At 37.3% G+C, this 20,789-nt stretch overlaps 2 protein-coding genes across 2 annotated transcripts in view; one reads left to right on the top strand and one right to left on the bottom strand.

Moving 5' to 3' along the window:
- Positions 1-1,163: 1,163 nt before the first annotated feature.
- ASPA (aspartoacylase) lies at positions 1,164-7,843 on the top strand. The gene is made up of 6 exons (XM_085078789.1): positions 1,164-1,540; positions 3,375-3,570; positions 4,727-4,820; positions 5,259-5,366; positions 5,950-6,059; positions 6,553-7,843. The coding sequence occupies exons 1-6, from the start codon at positions 1,314-1,316 to the stop codon at positions 6,763-6,765; spliced, it is 948 nt and encodes a 315-aa protein (XP_084934915.1). The 5' UTR covers positions 1,164-1,313; the 3' UTR covers positions 6,766-7,843.
- TRPV3 (transient receptor potential cation channel subfamily V member 3) overlaps positions 7,783-20,789 on the bottom strand; it is a 27,531-nt gene continuing 14,524 nt past the window's right edge. The window contains exons 6-21 of the mRNA XM_085078753.1: positions 19,549-19,653; positions 17,893-17,979; positions 17,058-17,215; positions 16,583-16,759; positions 16,258-16,398; positions 15,784-16,064; positions 14,966-15,142; positions 14,616-14,777; positions 14,081-14,182; positions 13,446-13,519; positions 12,664-12,829; positions 12,167-12,233; positions 11,570-11,841; positions 11,012-11,124; positions 10,345-10,415; positions 7,783-9,885 (exon numbers count right to left, since the gene is read on the bottom strand). Of these exons, the coding sequence (XP_084934879.1) occupies positions 9,791-9,885; positions 10,345-10,415; positions 11,012-11,124; positions 11,570-11,841; positions 12,167-12,233; positions 12,664-12,829; positions 13,446-13,519; positions 14,081-14,182; positions 14,616-14,777; positions 14,966-15,142; positions 15,784-16,064; positions 16,258-16,398; positions 16,583-16,759; positions 17,058-17,215; positions 17,893-17,979; positions 19,549-19,653 (2,248 nt within the window). The 3' untranslated portion in view covers positions 7,783-9,790. The remainder of the gene's footprint in view (positions 9,886-10,344; positions 10,416-11,011; positions 11,125-11,569; positions 11,842-12,166; positions 12,234-12,663; positions 12,830-13,445; positions 13,520-14,080; positions 14,183-14,615; positions 14,778-14,965; positions 15,143-15,783; positions 16,065-16,257; positions 16,399-16,582; positions 16,760-17,057; positions 17,216-17,892; positions 17,980-19,548; positions 19,654-20,789) is intronic.

The raw sequence follows: 20,789 nt of genomic DNA, 5'->3' as shown, positions 1-20,789 counted from the left end.
GTACAGAGTAATACAGTTGAGTGTTTAAGTAAACAGTTTCTTTGTATTAACTCGTTGTAAGGTTCAGCAAATCTGAAAGCATAAACCAAAACAGAGAGTGCAACTTCTGTAGAAATTATTTCCCTGGCAGAACTTGACTACAGTCAGTCAGTCTGGGTTATAAAGCCTCTCCCAGGCATTAGCCAAATATTCTCTCAGTCACTGGAGTATAATCCTAATAAAAAGGAATTGTTCAATAAACATTCTTTATTCTCTTGCAATCTAATATTTGTTATGTTTATATCATGTGTCGGATACCAATTGCAAATACTTGTGTCATTTACAGCAATATTTTTCTGTTATTAAGACCTTTTATTCTAAATGTTTTGATTCTCAGGATGGAAGTTACAGCTGCTCTCTGGCTTAAGCTTCAGAAGCCTTTTTGAACGCTTTTGGAAATGGAAGAAAAGTTGCTGACTAAAGTTTTTTTGGGAGAGAACAGAACTATTGTCCCATCGTGGTCTAGATCTGTTTCCTTTTTAATAAAAGACTGCAGAAGTTAGAGGGCTGTCCCTGGCAAAGTTGTTTCAATGTGTTAGAGGTCTGTGTTAGCAGATCCCGAGATAGAACTGGAGCCAAAACTCTGGGTCAGTCAGCCGTGGATAAATTGCACTGTAATTTCAGCTCATGTTCCTTCTAATCACCGCTCTTCGGATTTCTAAAACAAAAAAGGTCGTACAAGCCACGACGTGCTTTGAGGAACTCAGCTGTTCTTGGCTTTTTTTGGATGAAAATACTTGATGTTTCAGCATTGAATGCTGGACTAGAGCCAAGACATGATTCTTATTTTGCTCACTTTAAGTCATTCTGCCCTTATATAATGTAATACTTATGTAACTTCAAATATACAGGAGAATACCTGTTACACCTAGTTTGCAGTGCAAAAATGCCAGAGATATTTAAGTGTTAAAAAAAATGCCTTTTATACTGTTCGTTAGTAGAGGATTTACCTACATATCATATATTATAAAGACTGTCCAGAGTTAACTTTTGGACTGTGTAACAGTGCCATGAACAGCCTTGGAGATGTTGCTAAATACGGAAACTGAAGGGGAGGCTCCTTGGGGAGGGAGGTGGGTCAGGTTGGAAAATCCCGCCTCGAAACGAGAGTCCAGAACTGTTGGGAGAAATTCATTCACTTTCTTTTGCATCTGACCTCACCAGAAGATAGAACCTCCTACTGGAAAGATTTTTTTTTCCCCCCAGAGACAGAAGTTTTCCTTGAGCATTATTCTGTGTTTTGCCCTCAGCCATTGCTGGAGCTGCTGCAGAGCATGAGTTCCCCGCGGGCTCCGGTGAGACGAGTTGGGATTTTCGGGGGCACCCACGGCAATGAATTATCCGGGGTGCTCCTGGTCAGGCACTGGCAGCAGGACGGGGCTGAGATCCACAGAGCAGGAGTGGAAGTGAAACCATTCCTCACCAACCCCAGAGCTGTGGAGAGGTGCACCAGGTACATTGACTGTGATCTCAACCGGGTTTTTGACCCCGAGAATCTTGGGTAAGAGCAGTTGTGCTTTCTGTCGTTTTGCTTTTCTCCTTTTTAAAACTTAATCCTTCCCAGATTAAAATGTTAAATGCAAGTTCTCCTACTACTTTAACAGTGCAGTCACGTAGCTGAAATTACTGACCTTTAACCCAAAAAAAGAACAAATTGCATGAGTGTTAACAGATTCACTTCTGTTGCTGGTACAATGAATCTCAAACCAACACATTATGTTAAACAGCTTTTTAAATTATGATTAGGTGAGCTGCATTTGTGTGAATTCGAGTATCACCGTTCAGAGTCACAAAGTCATTATTTCTCATGTCTTGTGCAATTCAGTTTTGGAGCTTTTCTGAATACAATTACACTTACAAGAAATAGCAGATAAAAGCAATTTAAACATAGATATCTGAGTATATGAAAGAATGGCACAGAAATCAGGGAAGTGTGTTTCATTCCAGTTATGTACAGTAAAAGGTGAAAACATGAAATTAGAAAAACTTGAAGTTAGAAATAATCTATTCTAAAGCAAAAGAGTAGCCAAAAACCTCTATAATTTAACCTACTCATTATTTTAAAAGAAATACTATCTATAATTACTGTAAAATAGTAACTGATTTTACATTTTTAATAGGATTTGGTGTTTCTGTGCTTTTGAGACATCTATTCCAGAGGTGTACTTTGCTATATAAGCATTCTTAGTATAGTTGCTAACCAGATAATTCTGTTTCAAAAAATTTTTAATAGTAAAGGTGAACATCACAGAAATACTTACTGTGTGTATTTTGCAGGCACAGTTATTCTTACCTTACGAATCTTTCCATCTGGTTTTCATCTTAGAATTTTGTTGTTATTATATCTAAGATAAGCAGATGTTAACACATAAGCATTGAGGCCATTCTTTTAGTTGTTTGCTTTGGAAAACATACCAAAAAGAAGGTGGTTTTGTTTGTTTTCTGCTGCTTTGAACACAGAACACTTGAGAAAACAGTGGATGAAGACACCTGCAGGTTGTCTTTGTTTTTTAACTAATATCTCTCAGTAAATCCTATGAAGTTGCTTGGTCCTATTACAGCACTAGTTCATGTTTGGAGTACAATCCCCTAGTCCCTTAGGTATAGAACCTTCACGATTACAAATGATTTTACAAAATAAGAAAAAGGAGAGTGAAATCCTGATACTATTGAAAGCAATGGTGGAAGTCCTATTGGCTTCAATAAAGAATATTAATTAACAATCTTATGTGAGAAACATTGAATTTCAAAGTGACAACTAAAGAATACAAAGGTGGATTATGTGATATACAGAGCCACCTGAAATTACAAGTATTAAAACTTTGGAGGAGCAGATTTGAGGTGACAAAATCTTCCTTGAGCTTTGAGAATCAGGAGGCTCAAAGGAACAGACTGTAGAAGTCTTGTCAGGTTATGAGGAGACAAGAAATAAAACAAGTGACAAAAAACCTTGAGGGTGATGTCTAAGGCAAAACATCATGGACTGATGTCTGAGTATGGTCTCCAGTCTTAGAGGTGCTCTATGTTGTTGATAAGTTTTTAGTTTTATGCATAGATGGAGATTTTGGGATGTAAGGAAAAATAAATAATTTCCAGCCAAAATTTGATAGATAATTCTAATACCCTTCTGCACAAGACACATAATAGTAATACAATTATAACACAATCATACTTGCCTTTCTTCAACAAATTCAGCCAATTTAAAGTTTAGTAATTAAACAGGTGATTTCAACTCCAGTCAATTTTTGAATTAAAATATAAAGAAAAGGCTAATATTTTGTTGACTGTAAAGCCATGGAATGAGCTTACTAATTTCTTTGTGCTGATATTAACAGCAGGCCAGTGGTGGAAGATATTCCATATGAAGTGAGAAGGGCTCAGGAAATCAATCATATATTTGGTCCCAAAGGTAGTGATGATGCCTATGACCTTATTTTTGACCTTCACAACACCACTTCTAACATGGGTGGTACCCTTATTCTTGAAAACTCCAGGGATGACTTTACAATTCAAATGGTTCATTATATCAAGGTAAAACTAATTTAAATGAACTATTAAAATAGATTATTAGTTGTAATGTTGTGTTACTATATATTATTTTGTAGTTTCTTTAAATATACTATTTTTTCTTCTGCAAAACTGTTTAAAATATTTCATTACTCATAGGATGAGTTTTTTTTAATCAGAGGCAATTATTAATTTGATGATAATATCAGGTAATTCAGATTTAAACTCATCATATCTTCATGTATTAAAATGAGCATTATTAAGACTGATGGGCAAAGAGGAATATTTGGAATAACATCTATGAAAATTAATGCAGTTTAATCTGCTTTCACACTGATCTGTCAGGAACTTGGATAGATTTGGGTCACACATGCTAAATAGTTAAACATGAATTTCATTAAATAAAGATACGTAAAAAATAATGGAAGTAGGTAATGACAAATGTTCCCTTATCAGTGATGTGTCTTTAGAAGCTGTTTGATTCTGCTGTCCCTGAAGCTGATAAGTTTTGGCAGAGTGAGGTTTGCAGAAGTGCTGGTTTAAGCATAATTGGCTGAATTCTGGTGACCTGGACAATGACTGATGGAATCCAGGTTAGGCCAATGGTGTAGAATTTTAATTTTTTTTTCTCCTTAGAAACAAGGTCTTTTTAAACTTTTTTTTTCTAATTACATATATTCATTTAAAATGCTTATAAAAATATTTGAAGATCTAGAAAGCTTATTACTAAAATTATATGAAGAGTAATGGTGGGCAGTCATCAAGAAAGAAGTTAGCAAAAATGCCAATAAAGATTATTAAAATAAGGCTTATCTCACAATCTCTGTCCCCATAGGAGAACTGGAGTCTAACCCCAAATAAAATAGTTGAAATCTGCTTTATGGTGTTTTGATTCTCAGTTTTGGAACTGTGCTGAGGAGACTTTTTCTCTGCCGGCAGTTCAAGACTAGAACTGTGCTCAGTTCTGGTTCAGTGGAGTTGCCTGGCATCAGTTAATGGAACAGACACCAACAAACACAGCTTTGTGCATTTTCTAAAGATGTCCTACTTCCTTGAGGGCCCTGAAATAAAGGCAACATATTGAAGACATTGTGTAAATCACTTCTGCATCAGTAATCTTTTGTGGCACAACATTTTAAACCATTTGCATAACAAAGGCGTTTTTAAACCATCTCCACAGAACGCTTTGGCTCCAGAACCTTGTCCTGTTCTGCTGATTGAACACCCCAGCCTGAAATATGCAACAACTCGATCTGTGGCAAAACACCCTGTTGGTAAATATGAAACCTAAAGACTCCTTCAACCCACCATAAATGATTTTGAGATATGGCTGTTTTCAGATGTGTTCAGTTCACTGCCTTATGCAGGGTGCTCTTATCACCGGGAGCTGTTTGTGTGACAATAAATTAAATGTATGTGATTATCCATTCTTCTAAAGAGTTCTGCTTTACAGAACCTGAGTTCTGGCTTACAAAACACAGGAGCCAGATGGAAATTCTTAAACTCAATGAATCAATTTTTTGCAGAAAATATTTATTGTATGTGAAAAGGACTTGCTTGCCTTAAAAAACCCACATAATTCTGTGCTTTACAATCCCTCTTAAACATTAAAAACTGACTATCAGACATCATGTTTTTGCTGTGCAGTGTAAGAATGTGATGTCTGATGGTGACATTAAGTGACATTAATAATCTCCCTCATCTCCAAACAGGTGTTGAGGTTGGGCCCCAGCCACAAGGTGTTGCTAGAGCTGATGTTTTGGACAAAATGAGGAAGATTGTCAAACATGGCCTTGATTTTGTGCAACTTTTTAATGAAGGTAATGAGAGTTTATAGCCTCCTGTATCATGTCAGTCTACTATGTCAGGAGAATATTAAAAAAAAAAGGTCAGGCTGTAACATTTTACTATTAAATAGGTAAAAGGTGGGGGGAGAATTGTTCTCTAAAACTGAAGTTAGACCTGTGCACTATCTAAAATACATTCTGACAAAATAGATATTTAAAAATCTTTCAGAGTGTGTTTTGTCAGTGGGTTTGGAGTTTTTTTTGAAACAGAAGGAAAATAATGTGTTTATGCATGTCAGAATTTCCATTATTGTGCTGGAATAGTAAAGATTAAATACCACTGATACCACTCTGTGCTGTGCAACACTAGCAAACAGACCTTTCATTGATTTCTTCATCTACAGAATAGGTCTTTTAAAGTGAAAAGTTACATTTCAGTAGCAAATTTAGACTTGGACTTCACATGCCCACATCCATGACTGGACCATCGTTCTGCACCTTGGCTTTGAGGGGACAACCTGATGATTTGAGCCATTCTACAGAGAATAAATAATGCAATGTTCTTTTTAACAGGCAGTTTTTCATCTTGACATTAAATTACATTTATTCTTTCTAGGAAAGGAACTTCCCCCATGCACCATCGAGGTTTTCAAAATAATGGAGAAAGTAGATTATCCCAGGAATAAGAATGGTGAAATTATTGCTATAATTCATCCTAAACTGCAGGTAAATTCTAGAATAGTTTTCATTTGTGACATTTCCTGCTTATTCCTGTGTTGCTTTTGCTACAGTGTTGTATATTTTAGTAATAAATATTTAAAATGCCAATATTGCCAATGGGTTTTATTGAATGCTTTAGACCTCCCCTAGGGTCAAGTTCTCTCACTAAGGTCATACAGACATTATTTCAGTAACTGTCTTAGGAATCATTAAATCTAAAACCACTAAAAAGAAAAAGACAGTAGGATAGCTTATATTTTTAAATATAAATCTAATTCTAAATTCTAAAATGAGTGTAGTTCACTTTACCAGTGAATTCTCTACAAGCCTGAGAACAAAGGGCAGACACCCAAAATTATATATTAAAATTAAAAAGAATTTTTTTAAAAGCTTTTGCCATAAGCTGCAGAAATTAGCATAATTAGCATTAACTCAGGAATCACATAAAATACACAAAAACTTAAAAGTAAATATATTCTATTTATTTTCTTTCCCTAAGGATCAAGACTGGCAGCCACTGAAGAATGGTGATCCTCTATTTTTGACTCTTGATGGAGAAGTAATTCCATATCAGGGGAACTGTACAGTCTACCCAACATTTATTAATGAAGCTGCATATTATGAAAAGAAACAAGCTTTTGTAAAAACAGAGAAAATTAAACTCACTGCAAAACACCTCAGGTCATCAGTCCCAGACCAGAGCACTTCTTAAGAGCTTATTACAGATTTTTCATGCAAAAAATGGGTTTCTTTGTGAAGTCCAGAGTCATTCAGTAGTAACTCATGGGATAAATAAATGCAGAATCTAATTTTAAACTGTAATTTAATTAACCTTGCTGAGCACTTTGAGACCTATTGTCATAATGCCGATTATGACTCCTGTTTATTGTTCTAATAGACTTATAGATGGAAAGAATTTATAAATATTTTTATGAAGTTTTTATGAAGAAACTTATCCACAATACTACATTATATATCAAAATTACACCTTTTCTACTTCATAACCCCAAACCTCAATAACCAACACTTTTTACTATGGGTTGATCCTTGAAATTAATTCCTCAGGTAAACACACAAAACGTGAGACAAAGAAAGAACTGGGGAGAGAGAAACAGAGCAAGAATGTGTATAATAAATGATATTATCTGCATATGTGACTAACCTCCACTGTGCTGAAGTGGAAGCCTTGGAGTTTGTTTTCTTTTCATACTTACAAAGATAAAAACAAGCTAAAAACAGGACTTCAGAGAAATACACTCTAAAAAGCTTTACATTCCATTTTAGTATATTACACAATTAATTCAAGCTGTTTCTGATTTAAGTCAAGATTTAGGCAATTACTCTGGTTTTGATGAAGAGCAGTGCACGAACCATACCTGAGTATTTCAGAACGGAAATTAAGAAGAATTCAGTGTGGGCAGTCTTCTCAGGATTTGGAGACTTGTTCTGTATCTGTAGAGACAAAGTCTGTCATAATATCTTAAAAAGAGAAGAAAATTGGGGTTTAATTAATTTTCTAAAGTTGTTTTTAATGTATTTGACAATTTGGTGATAAACATTAAGAACTTTACATAAGGATACATTAATTATTTACTGAAAGGTGAATTGTCCATTATTATATATTTTTAAAGTGACACTGTCCTCATTTACTACTAAAGTATCGTTTCCTTGCCTTTGTGTAACTCCTATGGCAATAAAATAAAAAAAAAAAACAAAACAGGACAGAATGTTTATTGAATTACAAGCTTTATTTCCTTAATTTAAATAAACATGGTATAAAAAGCACAGAATTACCTTTAGTCATTATTCATAGCATCCTTGGTAAGAGCCTGGAGACAGGAGATGTGTGATGGGGCTGAGCTCTGTGGCCACACAAGGAGGGTATTTCCTCAGTAAGAGCTTTCAGAAACAACCCCAGCTTGTTGCTGAGTTTATCCTCACAGTTTTGTACCTGGACAGTAGCACAACACATTGTTTCAGGGGGTTTTGTGCCTTCCCTGTTTCACAGCTCAGTGTGACCTCAGGACAGCGCAGAGGTCTCTCTGTGTTTGCAGTGACCACAGCACCGTGGCTCAGTCTGCTTCCTGAGTATGTGTGAAGAGGTATTTTCCTATTTTGTACAAAAACTGGCACTGAAAAGAATCCAAACAGACTTGTGCAGTCCTAAGGCAATGTCCTTCCTTGGCAGTTTCGGTGCAAAATTAACCAGCAGAGGTGGAAGATTCCAAGACCGCAGGAATTTTTCTTCTCATCCTCACATCTGCTACTGAGAAAGCCAAACAACGCTGGGGTGTTACATGGTCAGTGGGTACACAGGAATGTCCTTCCCCTCAAAGTCCTCTGCCCTGTAAGAACACAACTGAAGTTTCCTTTGGCTTCCCATCCATCCAGGCCATGGTTGGAAACTCAGGACACAGCGTCTGTAGGAGGCTGGTTGGGCAGCAGGACACACATTCACCATCCCTGTAAATATCTTTGCTTTATCCTTCCCACTGGAGTGTTCCCTCATGCTCTCTTCTGTCTTAAGAAAGTCTTGTGGATCATTTTGCCCACAGCTGCAAAATCCAATGCAATTCTTATTATCATTCAAACACAGAACTGAATTGCCCTGAGTCTTACCTAAAATAGCACCTTTAAAACAGGCACCACGTGAACAGACCTGATGAAAAGCCATGACACTGGAGACACATCACATGTTAATTGAAATTTAAAAGTACACAGAAGAAATGTTTGTATATGCACATAAGATAGAAAACTAAAAATATATTTCATAGTACCAGGTCATCACAGGTATTGAAATAAGAGCTGCAGAAATGCATTACAAAGTCCTCTGAATAAAAAATAAAGTCTGGAATTGCATTGCATTGAACTTGTTTTGTTTATCTTGGGAAGAAATACTGACTTCTTGTTTTCCTGAAGTGGTTGAATGCAAAAATTAATTCAGAAGAACTTTCAATGTGGTAACTTTTTATGTAGAAAGATGCAACAGCATGGAAAAGCCAAGGAGGAAAAGTAAAGATGTGGCTGGAACAAACTCAGAAATATCCTCCATCAGGAATTATATTTCTGCCCTGTTATTTGATGGGAAGCCATAGACACACAATAATAAATAAACAGCAGTAAACTCCACATTTACACCCTGGGGGTTGCACAGAGGAAAACAGATCAGGCAAAGCTACTGGGAACTGAAGAAGCTTTTTCCAACTTGTGGGATCAAGCCTCCAATAACACTGACAGTCAATGCAAAAGCTGCAAATGTACCCAGAAGAAGGTTATTTCAAAATAACATACTTCATTTAGTCGTCTTCAGAACTGAAATGCTTTGCTTTTCTCCACAACAAGAACTTAACCTTTTTTTCAGTATACGAAATCAGTTTCTCATGAGTTAGAGATTCCAAAAACCAGCAGATTGGGATCACGATGACCTTAACTTTCCACAAAAGAAAGAAATATCTCACATTTGACCTTTTTTATCATCCAGTTAAACAGCTCGAGCCAAGTTTGAGGAGCATCAGGCAAACTTGGACAGCAACAGTTTGAGAGGCTCAGAACTGAACCAGTGGAATTGTCCCATTTATTTCAGCTCAGCTGCTCTGATAAATGGGAACAAGCCATCAGCCTGTGTCACTGAAAGTTTGTGTTCCAGCTGGTTACAGCTGTCCAAAACAGCCACAAAGCTTTCAGCCACTGCTGATGCTTTTCACCTTCAGAACAGCCACGTGTCAAGCACAGCACAACTATACAGAAGTTTCAGGCAAATCATCCATTTCTTCAAACGTATTCAGGGTGTTTTTGCTATTAGTTCTTGAATTATCTTGAATTTTGCTTGGATCTGCAAAAAAATGCATTGTAAACACAACAGGATATGGTAGAAACTGTATAGGCAAGATCAGAGTTTTGCACTTTTTTTTTTTTTTGTTAAAAAAAAGTATTTATTTAAATAGCAAGCTGTCAGTTTACTACCATATCTTCTACAGAAATTGTTCACCCCAGAGGGAGCTCATTTCTCCAGGACACTCCTGCCCTGGCAGCAGATGGATGTCTTGAATTTCCTGGCCAACATTTATGTTATCCAATATATTTATAACAAAACTTGTTTGTAGCCAATCCTCTCTCCAAGTCTTTAAAAGTAATTTAACACCACTGCCATATTAACTATCAGTTTCTCTAGCAATAATGTGTGGTTTAATATAAGAGTATGGTATAATATTTTTAAATGTGTAAAACTGTTTCAAAGCATTTCTAAGAAGAGAAGATTCTACAAATACAGTGTCATGATATTCCACAGTACCTGTTGGTCCTGGATCTTCATTAATAAATGAAACATGGGTTTTCCACTCGGTCCATTTCACTTCATTAATCCTGTTTACATTGTATATAAATTGTGTTATCATTATGCATTAATTCCCAGCTACATCACTGCATTTCCCCTTTTTTCCCTTTATTCCTTCCTGGAATTGCCACACTTTACCACCTGGGACTAAAAAGCTAAATGTCTTTTGCAGTGTTAATTCACTATATGAAGGTGAGAATAATACTAAGACTCCTTTATAATTTCACACATTGTTCATACAGTCTTGAAATATTAAAGTATTTTTCATTTTACAGCACAGTTCTTTACTATGGTAATCATCAATTACCAATCAACTATGATTGCTTTTAAGTTGACATTCAAAGGAGATTATGATAAAGTGACATTTACTGCAAGCAGATTTGATGCTTCTACAGTAAAAACATATGAAGATGAAAATCTGCTTTCTTACAAAAAAATTGTCTACATAGAAATTTATACATTTTCCCTTTTTAAACAACTGGTCACAACTGAAAAAAAAAATTGTATACCTAGCATAATTTTTAGAGATAATAGAAATATTTTTAAGAGGGTTTTGAGGAGAAATACCCTTGAAGCAGCATACAGAGAGCAGAATTAATAGCACGTTATTGTAGCTTTGCTTTACCTTAAACACACTCTGGTGTCATTTTCAGCCACTTTACACCGTTCTCCCAGCTGGAACTTTTTCCTCAGACATTTTGGCAGGAATTTTTCAAATTCCAAAATAGTCCTGGCTCTCTATTAACAGTAAATAGTAACATGAGTATGATTAACCATGGTCTGACTTCACAGCATGGAGAGTTAGCAGTTTATCACATGTCAAGCCTCCACCCAGAGCCAACACCAACAACAGCAAATAACACAGCACTGACTATTTGTGCAAATGTGGGATTCACAGATTCCTGGGAAAATAGTGAAACACACCACCCTGGTGACATATCCAAGGGAGTGAAAGTTATAAAGTTGCCTGACAGTGCATGGGTTGGAAATCCAAGCCAGGATATCACCTTTAGAATAATTGTTAATTCCAAAGTTACTACAATCCTTTAACACTGGAATTATTAATTTCCACTGTTTGCACACAAACACAAATGGGGATCATTGTTAATACCCAACCTGTTCTGTCAGCATGAGGATTTTAGCCCAAGCAGATGTTCTCCACCAAGCAAACTCCCAAACAAACCTGGAGTTTCCAGATGTGCTCACTCTCCTTAGAAATATCTTCCACTGTTTCTCCCATTAACGCAATCAGCATGTTCAAGAGAAGAACAAAAGTCAACACAACGAAAGTTATGAGGAGCAGGAGAAACAGCACAGGGTACTTGGAGTTTTGCTGGATCTCCAGGTCACCCAGCCCTAGGGTGAGCTTGAAAAGATCCATCAGGACAGGTCCCAGGCTGCTGTTGGAATGGCATTCCCCATCCTCCTGGCACGTCTCAATCAGTGCAGCAAGGGCTGAGAAGAAAGCACAAGGAAATTTCAGTCACAATCATTGTTTAGGAATACAGGGAATTCCATCCTAAAGAATTCCAAGTGTGCTGCCTGAAAGAGCCAGAGCTGCCCAGCCACACACAGCAGCCAGATGAGAGTCCCAGGAAGCAGAAAGAGCCCCACATCCAAATGAAAATCCAGCCAAATTACTCATCTGTTCACATCTAAACTTAACATCCAGAAGAAACCCCAACGTGACCTCTCATCATGAAAACAGGGTTCTTATTCATAATAATGCTAAAATTTTTACTCACACAGAGCATCAGTGCTTTTCTCCAGTAATATTTACCTACGCCAAATCCCAGCAAAAACACGATATAGACAACTAAAAACTTTATCACATCTTGCAGGATCACCTAAAAAATGGAATGGAATAGTTGACAGAAATTAAAATGCAGAATTAGTTTTCTGCTTATGAATTCTGCAGGGATATAGGTGAAGAACACCCTAAAGCATTAGCTTGCTTGGTTGAAATACCCAAATATCTGAATTTTTATCTCATGCCTGCTGTGTTCTCTGAGAGTGACTAATTCTGTACAATACAGACATTACAGATTATGATGCAATTAAATTGCAGAACTACATTAGCTGAAAAAACACAAGCTACTCACATATCTAATGTCATTAATGTCATAGTGTGTGTTCTGCTGAAATAATACACAAAAACTGGAAATAAGACATTTCAAAACAATCTACAAAATAGATATAATGGCTGAATATACTTGATTTGGATTGTAAAACAATTGAATATCATAACAAGGCAGGTAAAACAAAAGAAAAACTTGCCTTTTGAATCATCACACTGTAAATGCCCATGGACTGGAAACCTCTGGTGAAATAGAGCATATTGGCCCAGCCAAGGGCCATTGCCAAAACAAGACACACCAGGTGTTCTTTGTAGGAAAACAAGTACAAAAAGACAGAGAAGATCACAAGCAAAGCTTGTATAAAACTGTTAAAAAACAAACATATATGTAAAAGAGAAATTACTAGCACAAAACCAACAACAGAATGGAAAATTATGTAAACAAAATTTCTTTGCTCTTTAGGCTTAATTTGTAATTTCATGCTGCTTTTTATTCTCCCCATGAAATTGGCATTATAGTTTAATGTTAAAATAGGTCAGTGCAAGTGGTATAAGTATATTAACATGTAGATTATATTTATTAAAGCTTAATTTAAGTAAACAATTCTCCCCAAAACAGCTGGTCAATGCAGATTTTGCTGTCAGAGAATTAAGAATCCTTAATAACATCTTAAAAGCCATTTAATTGCAGCTTTATCTTAATGAATTGATAGAACAATTACAGATTTTCCAGAACAGGGAAGACATTGGCAGGTGGGAAAAATCCACTCTTTACACATCAACCCTGGTATTGTTATTGACAGTGAAACCGATAGTTTGTGTTACAGAGAAGCTGCAGATAAGATTACATCCATCCCTCTAACACTGATAATTTCAAGGAAAATGGTGAATATTTGCTACAGGAGCACATTCTCTGGGATCCTGAGATACAAAAGGATTTTATATAGAGTATAATATATATATATATGCATGTCAGGCTTACAATGCAAAGTGGAACCAAGCATCAGAGAGAATTGACTGCAGGTCTGAGGGCCTGAGCAGGAAGATGGCTACACTCTGTGCAGAGAGATCCAGAAAAACAGGCATGGTTGGAAGAGAAAACAGGCCTCAAAATCTGTTTTTCAAAATAATATAACAGGTGCTCTAAAATAATCCATCTATGGATAAGACATGGTAACTTCTAGAATTATTTTTTTATAGGGCTGTAAATCCAAAGGTTAAAATTCTGACATCTCTGGCATAATTTAAGTTGCTGTTTTTAATTACTTACAGTACATGGCAAAATTATACCATGGGGTTTTGTCATTACAATTTGCAATTCAATTGTCCTTAAAGCCAATAATTTGACAATATGGATATTATAAAAATTATACAAATATCAGATCTCTGCATGGAGAATTTGAAAAGAAAACACCTTCATATTTGTGTCACAGCTGTATTTAAATTTATAACCAGGGTTACTCTGAATAAGTGATGTATTGTGCCAAAGACTTAAAAATTACACATATCAAAGACACCCCACATGTATTGCCAATATCATCAACAGCATATTCACAAATTTAGAAAAGTTCTTTACAAATTTAGCTGCATAATTGTTAGTAAAAAGAAATATCTTACCTCTTTTATGGCTAAAAATATTGCTCCTAACATCACCATCACCTGTCCTGACAACTGCAGCCACCCCACCCCACGGGTCAGGGCGAGTGGGTAAGGAGGAGCCTGCAAGATCCAGAATAAAAATCTCAGTTCCCTGAAGGGTAAAAGGCAAAGCAACAGCAACCCTCACACCTGTAACTCTCTGGGTTCACAATTTCTTCCCTTCCAGTGAGAATTTTCTTCATGTATTTACATAATCAGCCCCCTGACAGCAGTGTTGGGAATATCAGAAGTTTCTTTCTTAAAACAAAATACCCTCTCCACACCTTTAGGAATTTAACAGCCTGTCTTAGTATCATATATTTGTATTTTGGGTCACTTCCACAAAATGCAAATACAATTTTCTGATGTTTTCACCCTGATATGGGACAACCTGGTCTCTCTACACTCAACTATTCCTATATCTGGTCTTGTTTTAGCATTTTAAATACAATTCAGGAAATACTATTGCCTTTTAAATCAGTAAAATTAGGTAAGAATTAGCGGCTGTACTCACTTCATTTTCCACATTAGGCCTGTGGTAGGAAACCAAAGTTAATGTTACATTGTACAGGAAATAAAAACAGCAGGACATGAAAAACATGTGCCGTGCAAATTTCTTCCATTTCATCCTCAGGAGTGAATTCAGAGGCTCCAAAGTCAGCATTTCATGACGATTCTGAGGAGAAAAAAGCAAAATTTTTTCAAATGCAATGTTTCAACTTGCTGCCTGTAAGGAAACTGATACAAAAACTGAGAAGCAAAAATTACTGTTTACAAGCAATTCAGTTGGCTGCATAGGCTGATATCTGAAATGGGGGTACTGCTAGAAAAAACGTATCTGTATTTGAAAAAGAGGTAACTTACACCAATATTGGTATTATAGACAATGATTTCCAGCACTGAGTTGTCAGCAGTGGTATCCAGTTCTGTCAGATCATACAGAGAAGACTGAACAGGACCATAAGCCCAGTCTGTGAATTTTCTTGACAGGCTCCTGTGAGGCTTCTCTCTGATCTCTCTGCTCAGGATGTACTTCAGGATCTAAAACATGAACAGGATCATTTGTCAGCAGCTGTGTTGTTCATGGGAAAGCAGGCAGCACATGAACATACTTGCCCAAACTCCCACCTTTTACCTTGCTTATCACATTTTGTACAGTTGTGCAATTTAATGTGTTTGTCATTGTGTTATTCAGTGAGGGGTGTTGGAGATCAAAAGCCTCTAAGAAATAAGGACAGTGCTTTTAATGCCTTCAGATTTTCTGTCAGATATTTTTCTAAAGGATGAAAGCATAATTTCCCATGTGTTCATTATGTCTTTCTTTAACTTCATTACTTTCTAAATAATCCCATGTCCAATTCTTTACAATACAGTTAATTTCTGAAAACCAAATTCTACAGCAGCATAACAGAGAAGTTCTAGTGAGTTTTCTGAAATTGTTTGGTGGTAAATGCAGAATTTCTGTACAGCAGAAGGCTGGTTTTAAACAGCTTGTGCAGTTTGTACAGGGGGGGGGAAGTTACAGGGAAGCCTTGAAGCATAGAAAGAACATTGCAATTGAAATATTTGTGTTTTGAACAAAAATAGCTCATCAAAGACTGATACAAAACAGCTTAACCAGCCTGGAAAGAGATGGGTCAGAGCACCACGTTTCTCTTAACTGTTACTGAAATCACACCCACCTCTAATTTCCCAGTTTTTGCAGCTAGTTGCAGTGGTGTCAAACCCTCTTTATTCTTTGTTGTTTCCAGATTTCTGTCTTTACTTTTCAGCAGAATCATATCATACATTCTGATTACAAAGTCATTCTGGGTTTTGGAGTCCTCTGCCACAGTAACTAATGCATGGAGGATATTGTTTCCTCTGGAATCCTGAGAGGAAATGTTGGTCCTGGCATTGTCCATTAACAGCTCAATTATGTCTGGTTGGTTGGTACATGCAGCTAAAGCCAGTGCAGTTTCACCTACAGAATCATAAAATGCAACATGTGGTCATGTTTTGCTACAAGCATTCAAATCAGAATAGAAAATACTGTGTTAAGCATCTTAATATATGAAAGCATATCTACATATTGATTGTAATGGATGGAACTCTTGTTTTATGAAAGTTTTGGGAATTCCTTCTTAACCTTTTCAGAAATATCACAATTCCCTTACCAAAGTAAAAGCCTTCATGCTTGTGTTTGGGATTAAAGAAAATACCCTGGGCATGAGCATTGACATCAGCTCCTTTTTCTATGAGGCTCTGGGTGATTTCATACTGTCTCCTCTCGATGGCAATATTTAGAGCTGTCTGGCCTGAAAAAACAGACACAGGAATTTAGGACTGAGTCTCTCAAGCACACTCTGAAACATAAATGATGTCTCACAATGGATGGCACTAGTGATAATGAAGAAAAGTTGGTTTAGGGATTTAAACCACCATTATTTTATGAATGGTATGCTTAACCATATACCTGAAACTGCTATCAGATGGCAATACCTTTATATGCCTCTTCTGTGTAGGCTGCATTGATAAATCTCTCCAAAATGCCATTTTCCTCTGCAAAGGACAGGAGCATATTCACAATCTCGTTTGTGTTCTCGTTGATGTTCAGCAGAGCTTTCATCAGACAAGTTTTGCCAGTGTCTGAAGCTGTGAACTTTTTCATCAGGTAATCTGCAAGAGTGAATTTTGAGATTGGATCATTGTTACTTATTAACCTTCTGTTCATTAGGGGTGAAACCTGAGGGATATAGATGAACATGAACTATTTGCAAACCATCACTCCATCCTGTTAACTTTACATTCAAGCACCAAGGCAACCAATGCCCTTAGTTTTCCTGTTGGAGAACTCCTATTTTCCAGTGCTGTAACTCCCAAATTCACAGGGAAATAAGGCTATTTCCCAGGTTTAGACTACACCTGAGCTGCCAGAAGAGCTGGCAAGCCTCCCCCAGGTGCCTGCAGAGCTCACCTGGCACGGGCAGGTTGGTGCAGGCACTCGATCTCTCCTTCAGCTCGGCCAGCAGCCGCTGCAGCTCCTCCACGTTCCCCTCGGACACTGCCCGGAACAGATTCCTCTTCAGCTTCTTCCTGGCACTTGTCAGCTCAGGGCCTTGGGATGTGTTAGCACTGAATTGGAAGAAATCATCATGAAATTGCTGGTTCAATTTATTGGGGTTTATTTTATTTTCTTCATGAGAGGAAAAAAACAAATACAATTACTTGCCCCAGACTACATGAACTTACCCTGCTTCCATCAGTATCTCTGAACATTTCTCACATTGCTTATTTGCAGGTAAGTGGCTACTGAGAGGGGGTTTATAATAAAACAGCACATTTTTCAAGTATTTTGTGTTTTTTCCAGTTTATCCATTCTTCTAGAAAGTGGCTAAGAAATAATTCTTTGATCTGCCCATTGACTTCAGTGCTGAGGTTACCTGGTGCTCTCACAAGAGAAGAGAGTTTTTCACCTCATATCTCACACTGCTTTCTGATCATACTTTATTCTAGAAAAAGAATTATTTCATATTTCCCCAAGCAGAAATACTCTGTGCTCAATTGTGGTGTGTAGGTCCTGTGTTGCCACTATATATAAAACACACATTCTATATAAAGAATCTTCACGTTAAATATGACATTTGAGCGATTAGAGTTGTTTATTTTAACATTTAATTATTGAAGAATCAGAATGCATGCACATACATGACCCTTTTTCTAAAACATAGCAGGAAAAATAGGCAATATCTACCCTAGCACAGATTTAAATAGTTGGAAATGTACTGAGAAATATTTGTGTCTCCACTCACCCACAACTGTCGACGTTTGGGCTGTACTCAGTGGCATCATCCTGAAGAGACTGTGGGGAATCCATGTCTTCCCCATTTCCAGATGCACTACAGAGAACAGAAAAGCCCATGTGCTAAGATATCAGCAGAGATTTCGGCAAATTGCATGAAGAAACAGTCAGTGGTAGGACAGAGTATCTACACAAGAGCTTAAATTAGCCCAATTTGACAATGGCATTTCCATTCCATCATTTTATCTCCCACATGAATTTTAAAGCGAGTGATAAAAATGAAGAGACTCACAGGATTTTATTATATTTTTAAAAAGACCACATTAGGAAAGCAATCTGCTTTGTGTTTTATTATTTCACTACAGAGCCTGAAACTGTGGGAACCTTTTTTCTTTCTTTCTTTTTTTTTTAATGATCTCTGCTTTTTATGCATCATCCTTAATGCTTGAAGCTTACATTCTTCCTTTTCACATGCTTAATTTGTCATCTGGCACAAAACAAGTGCTAAATCAGTAGCAGTGAGTGGGCTGCAAGCCCACAATGAAAGTGATTTACCTAAAGATTTACTACACAGAACACTGTAGGCAACTCAGGAGTGTTTTGTGGCTGACTTGAATGAAAGAAATTGAGGACTGGACCCTAAATAGATGTTATGGGGACATATTTAAAGGATTTAGATGGCATTGGTATTTTGTAAGTGCTGTACATAATTTCTACACAGTCCTAAAAGCAGATCTGACTTAGAAAAATTACAATAAATTAGTTTCTTATTTGTACTTTTGTGTTCTCTAAGGTTCAGGTTTGATGAACTACCTCAGGTTAATAATTTAGGGAATCTGAGCTATTCATTATTGCCAAAGCAGATGCATGGACAGCAAAGCAAGGGTTCAGCACTGCAGGTATTCCCTTTCCTTTGGAATAATCCTGGAGCTCTGAGTCCATTTTTTTTCCATCTGTCACTTGAAAAATGAGTGATGTGGTGACAAAGCACATGTGCAGCTCACTTCCTGAATGAGAGAGAAACTTGGACACCACTCCTCTGAAACCAAAATCAGCCTGTCAGCCAATTCCCAGAAGCTGACCAGGCATTCATCAGACACAAAAACCTTTGGCCATTCTGGGCTTCTGCCAGATTTATGTATTTCCCTTACTCATAATTATTGGCCGTTAGCACCCCACATATTTTTTTAAAATTAAGTGCATTCTCCCCAGTCATAATTTTTCTCTATTCATCCAGCATAAATGGCTGCTTTAAATATTTCAGATTCAGCATTTCCATGTTTGATTGTTAATGAGCAATAGAGGGAAGACGTCAGCAGCCAGCTGGGAACAGGGCTTGCCAAATTAAGCTGTGGTCTTCACACAGAAACACCCAAATGAGAGCACGAAGTTTGATCTAATTTATCATTAATAAGAGGCTAAGATTGAAAAAAATACTGATTTTAAATTTATTCAAATCTGAGGTCTGATTTATTCCATGCAAACAATAGCAGTAGATAACACCAAAGCTAAATTTCCAGGGAAGTTCTGTCTCTGAGGTGACCAAAAACTATGAAAAGTCATGTGAAATCCTAGCACTGAGGTCCAAGGAGAACTAAGGAGAAGCTGCTGGGAAGAAAATGGATATATTTGCAGCAGAACCATTGCTTGTGCATCTGTAACTTACCACGGGCGAATGTTTGAATCCATCGGTTTGGAAAACACAGGGGGAGAGGTGTTATTGGGAGTTGCATTGCTTTCAAAACCATCAATCTCCAGAAAAAAGTGGGAACTGTTGAAGACAGTGCATTTAAAAAAATATTAGTGATCAAAGGCAAGCCCAACCATCAACCAAGAAAAGAACTACCAAGGGCAAGCTTGAAAATTTATCTCTCCTGGCATTAAACCTAACTGAGCTGGAACAGAGGCTTATCTGCTATCCCCTGAGGGGATCCCAACCTCCAGCACTGTGCCCAGATCTTTCATGTTGGCATATGGGCAAAATTCCCAAGATATATTTTTGGAACACATGGCATCAGATCCTGATATGTGTAAGCAGCAATCTCTGAACCAGCCTTGCATCCAGCTCCTGTCACTGCCCAGCCACACACAAATGCTTTCTTAATCTGCTGCATCCCAATTCCTGCTTCTCCAGTCAGGAGCCATCAGGATGGGTCATTTCAAACCCATCAGCTGTGACAATGATTAAATCAGAAAGTTTGAAAGGTCACATGGTTAAGTGACATCAGGCATTTCCACCAGCCAGGGCTGAATGTGTCCTCTTGCCTGTCAGTGCATGACATTTAACTATTCTCCCTGTAAATTACATATATAAATATTGATGGTGAAAACAAGTAAAATTTGAAACAACACAGAAAGGGTAACACGAACAGAACAGAAAGATTTCATCTTTTAAAAGCCTGCAGAGTTGAGAGGCAAAAATCAATGGCTTGGTACTACTGGATCTCACTAAAACACTGCTACAGTTCACCACAGGCACAGGAGTTTCAGTGGTGAATGCAGCAATTCCCACAGGGACTGTTGCTCAGAAAGTCTTACATTTCTAAAATGTTGCAGTAGTCACCTGAAAAACCTTTCCAATTCACCTACAATTTATGGTTTAGTCCACAGGGTATTTCTTTTTTTAACTGCATCTTCCCCGAGGAACCCTGTTGAAGTAAAATACTTGTACTGATGCTAAAAAGCAGAGAATTATTAGGGCACTACAGAACAACCTGCTGATATTTGCTAAAAATAGCATGATCTAGTTCATCTCATTGGGGATCCAGGTGTTCATTGTGGCATCCAACAGCTGTGCAGCAGCTGGGAAAGGAGCCCTGGTTTGGGGGCTGACAGACCTCACCCCTCCTGTCTTGAGGGTCACCTGGGGATGTCACAGGGGGAGAAAACACCCCAAAAGCCACCGTG

Source organism: Lichenostomus cassidix, chromosome 19 (assembly GCF_008360975.1).
Source record: "Lichenostomus cassidix isolate B80296 chromosome 19, HeHo_3.0, whole genome shotgun sequence".
NCBI classification, from domain to species: Eukaryota; Metazoa; Chordata; class Aves; order Passeriformes; family Meliphagidae; genus Lichenostomus; species Lichenostomus cassidix.
The sequence above is the reverse complement of the archived record's forward strand: the minus strand, read 5'-3'. Positions and strand labels throughout refer to the sequence as shown.

Bases quoted from the DNA above. Each gene is read 5' to 3' on its own strand.
- ASPA (XM_085078789.1), top strand. From the start codon at position 1,314: ATGAGTTCCCCGCGGGCTCCGGTGAGACGAGTTGGGATTTTCGGGGGC. The intron at 1,541-3,374 runs GTAAGAGCAGTT...TGATATTAACAG, and splicing joins TTTGACCCCGAGAATCTTGG to CAGGCCAGTGGTGGAAGATA. The intron at 4,821-5,258 runs GTAAATATGAAA...ATCTCCAAACAG, and splicing joins TGTGGCAAAACACCCTGTTG to GTGTTGAGGTTGGGCCCCAG.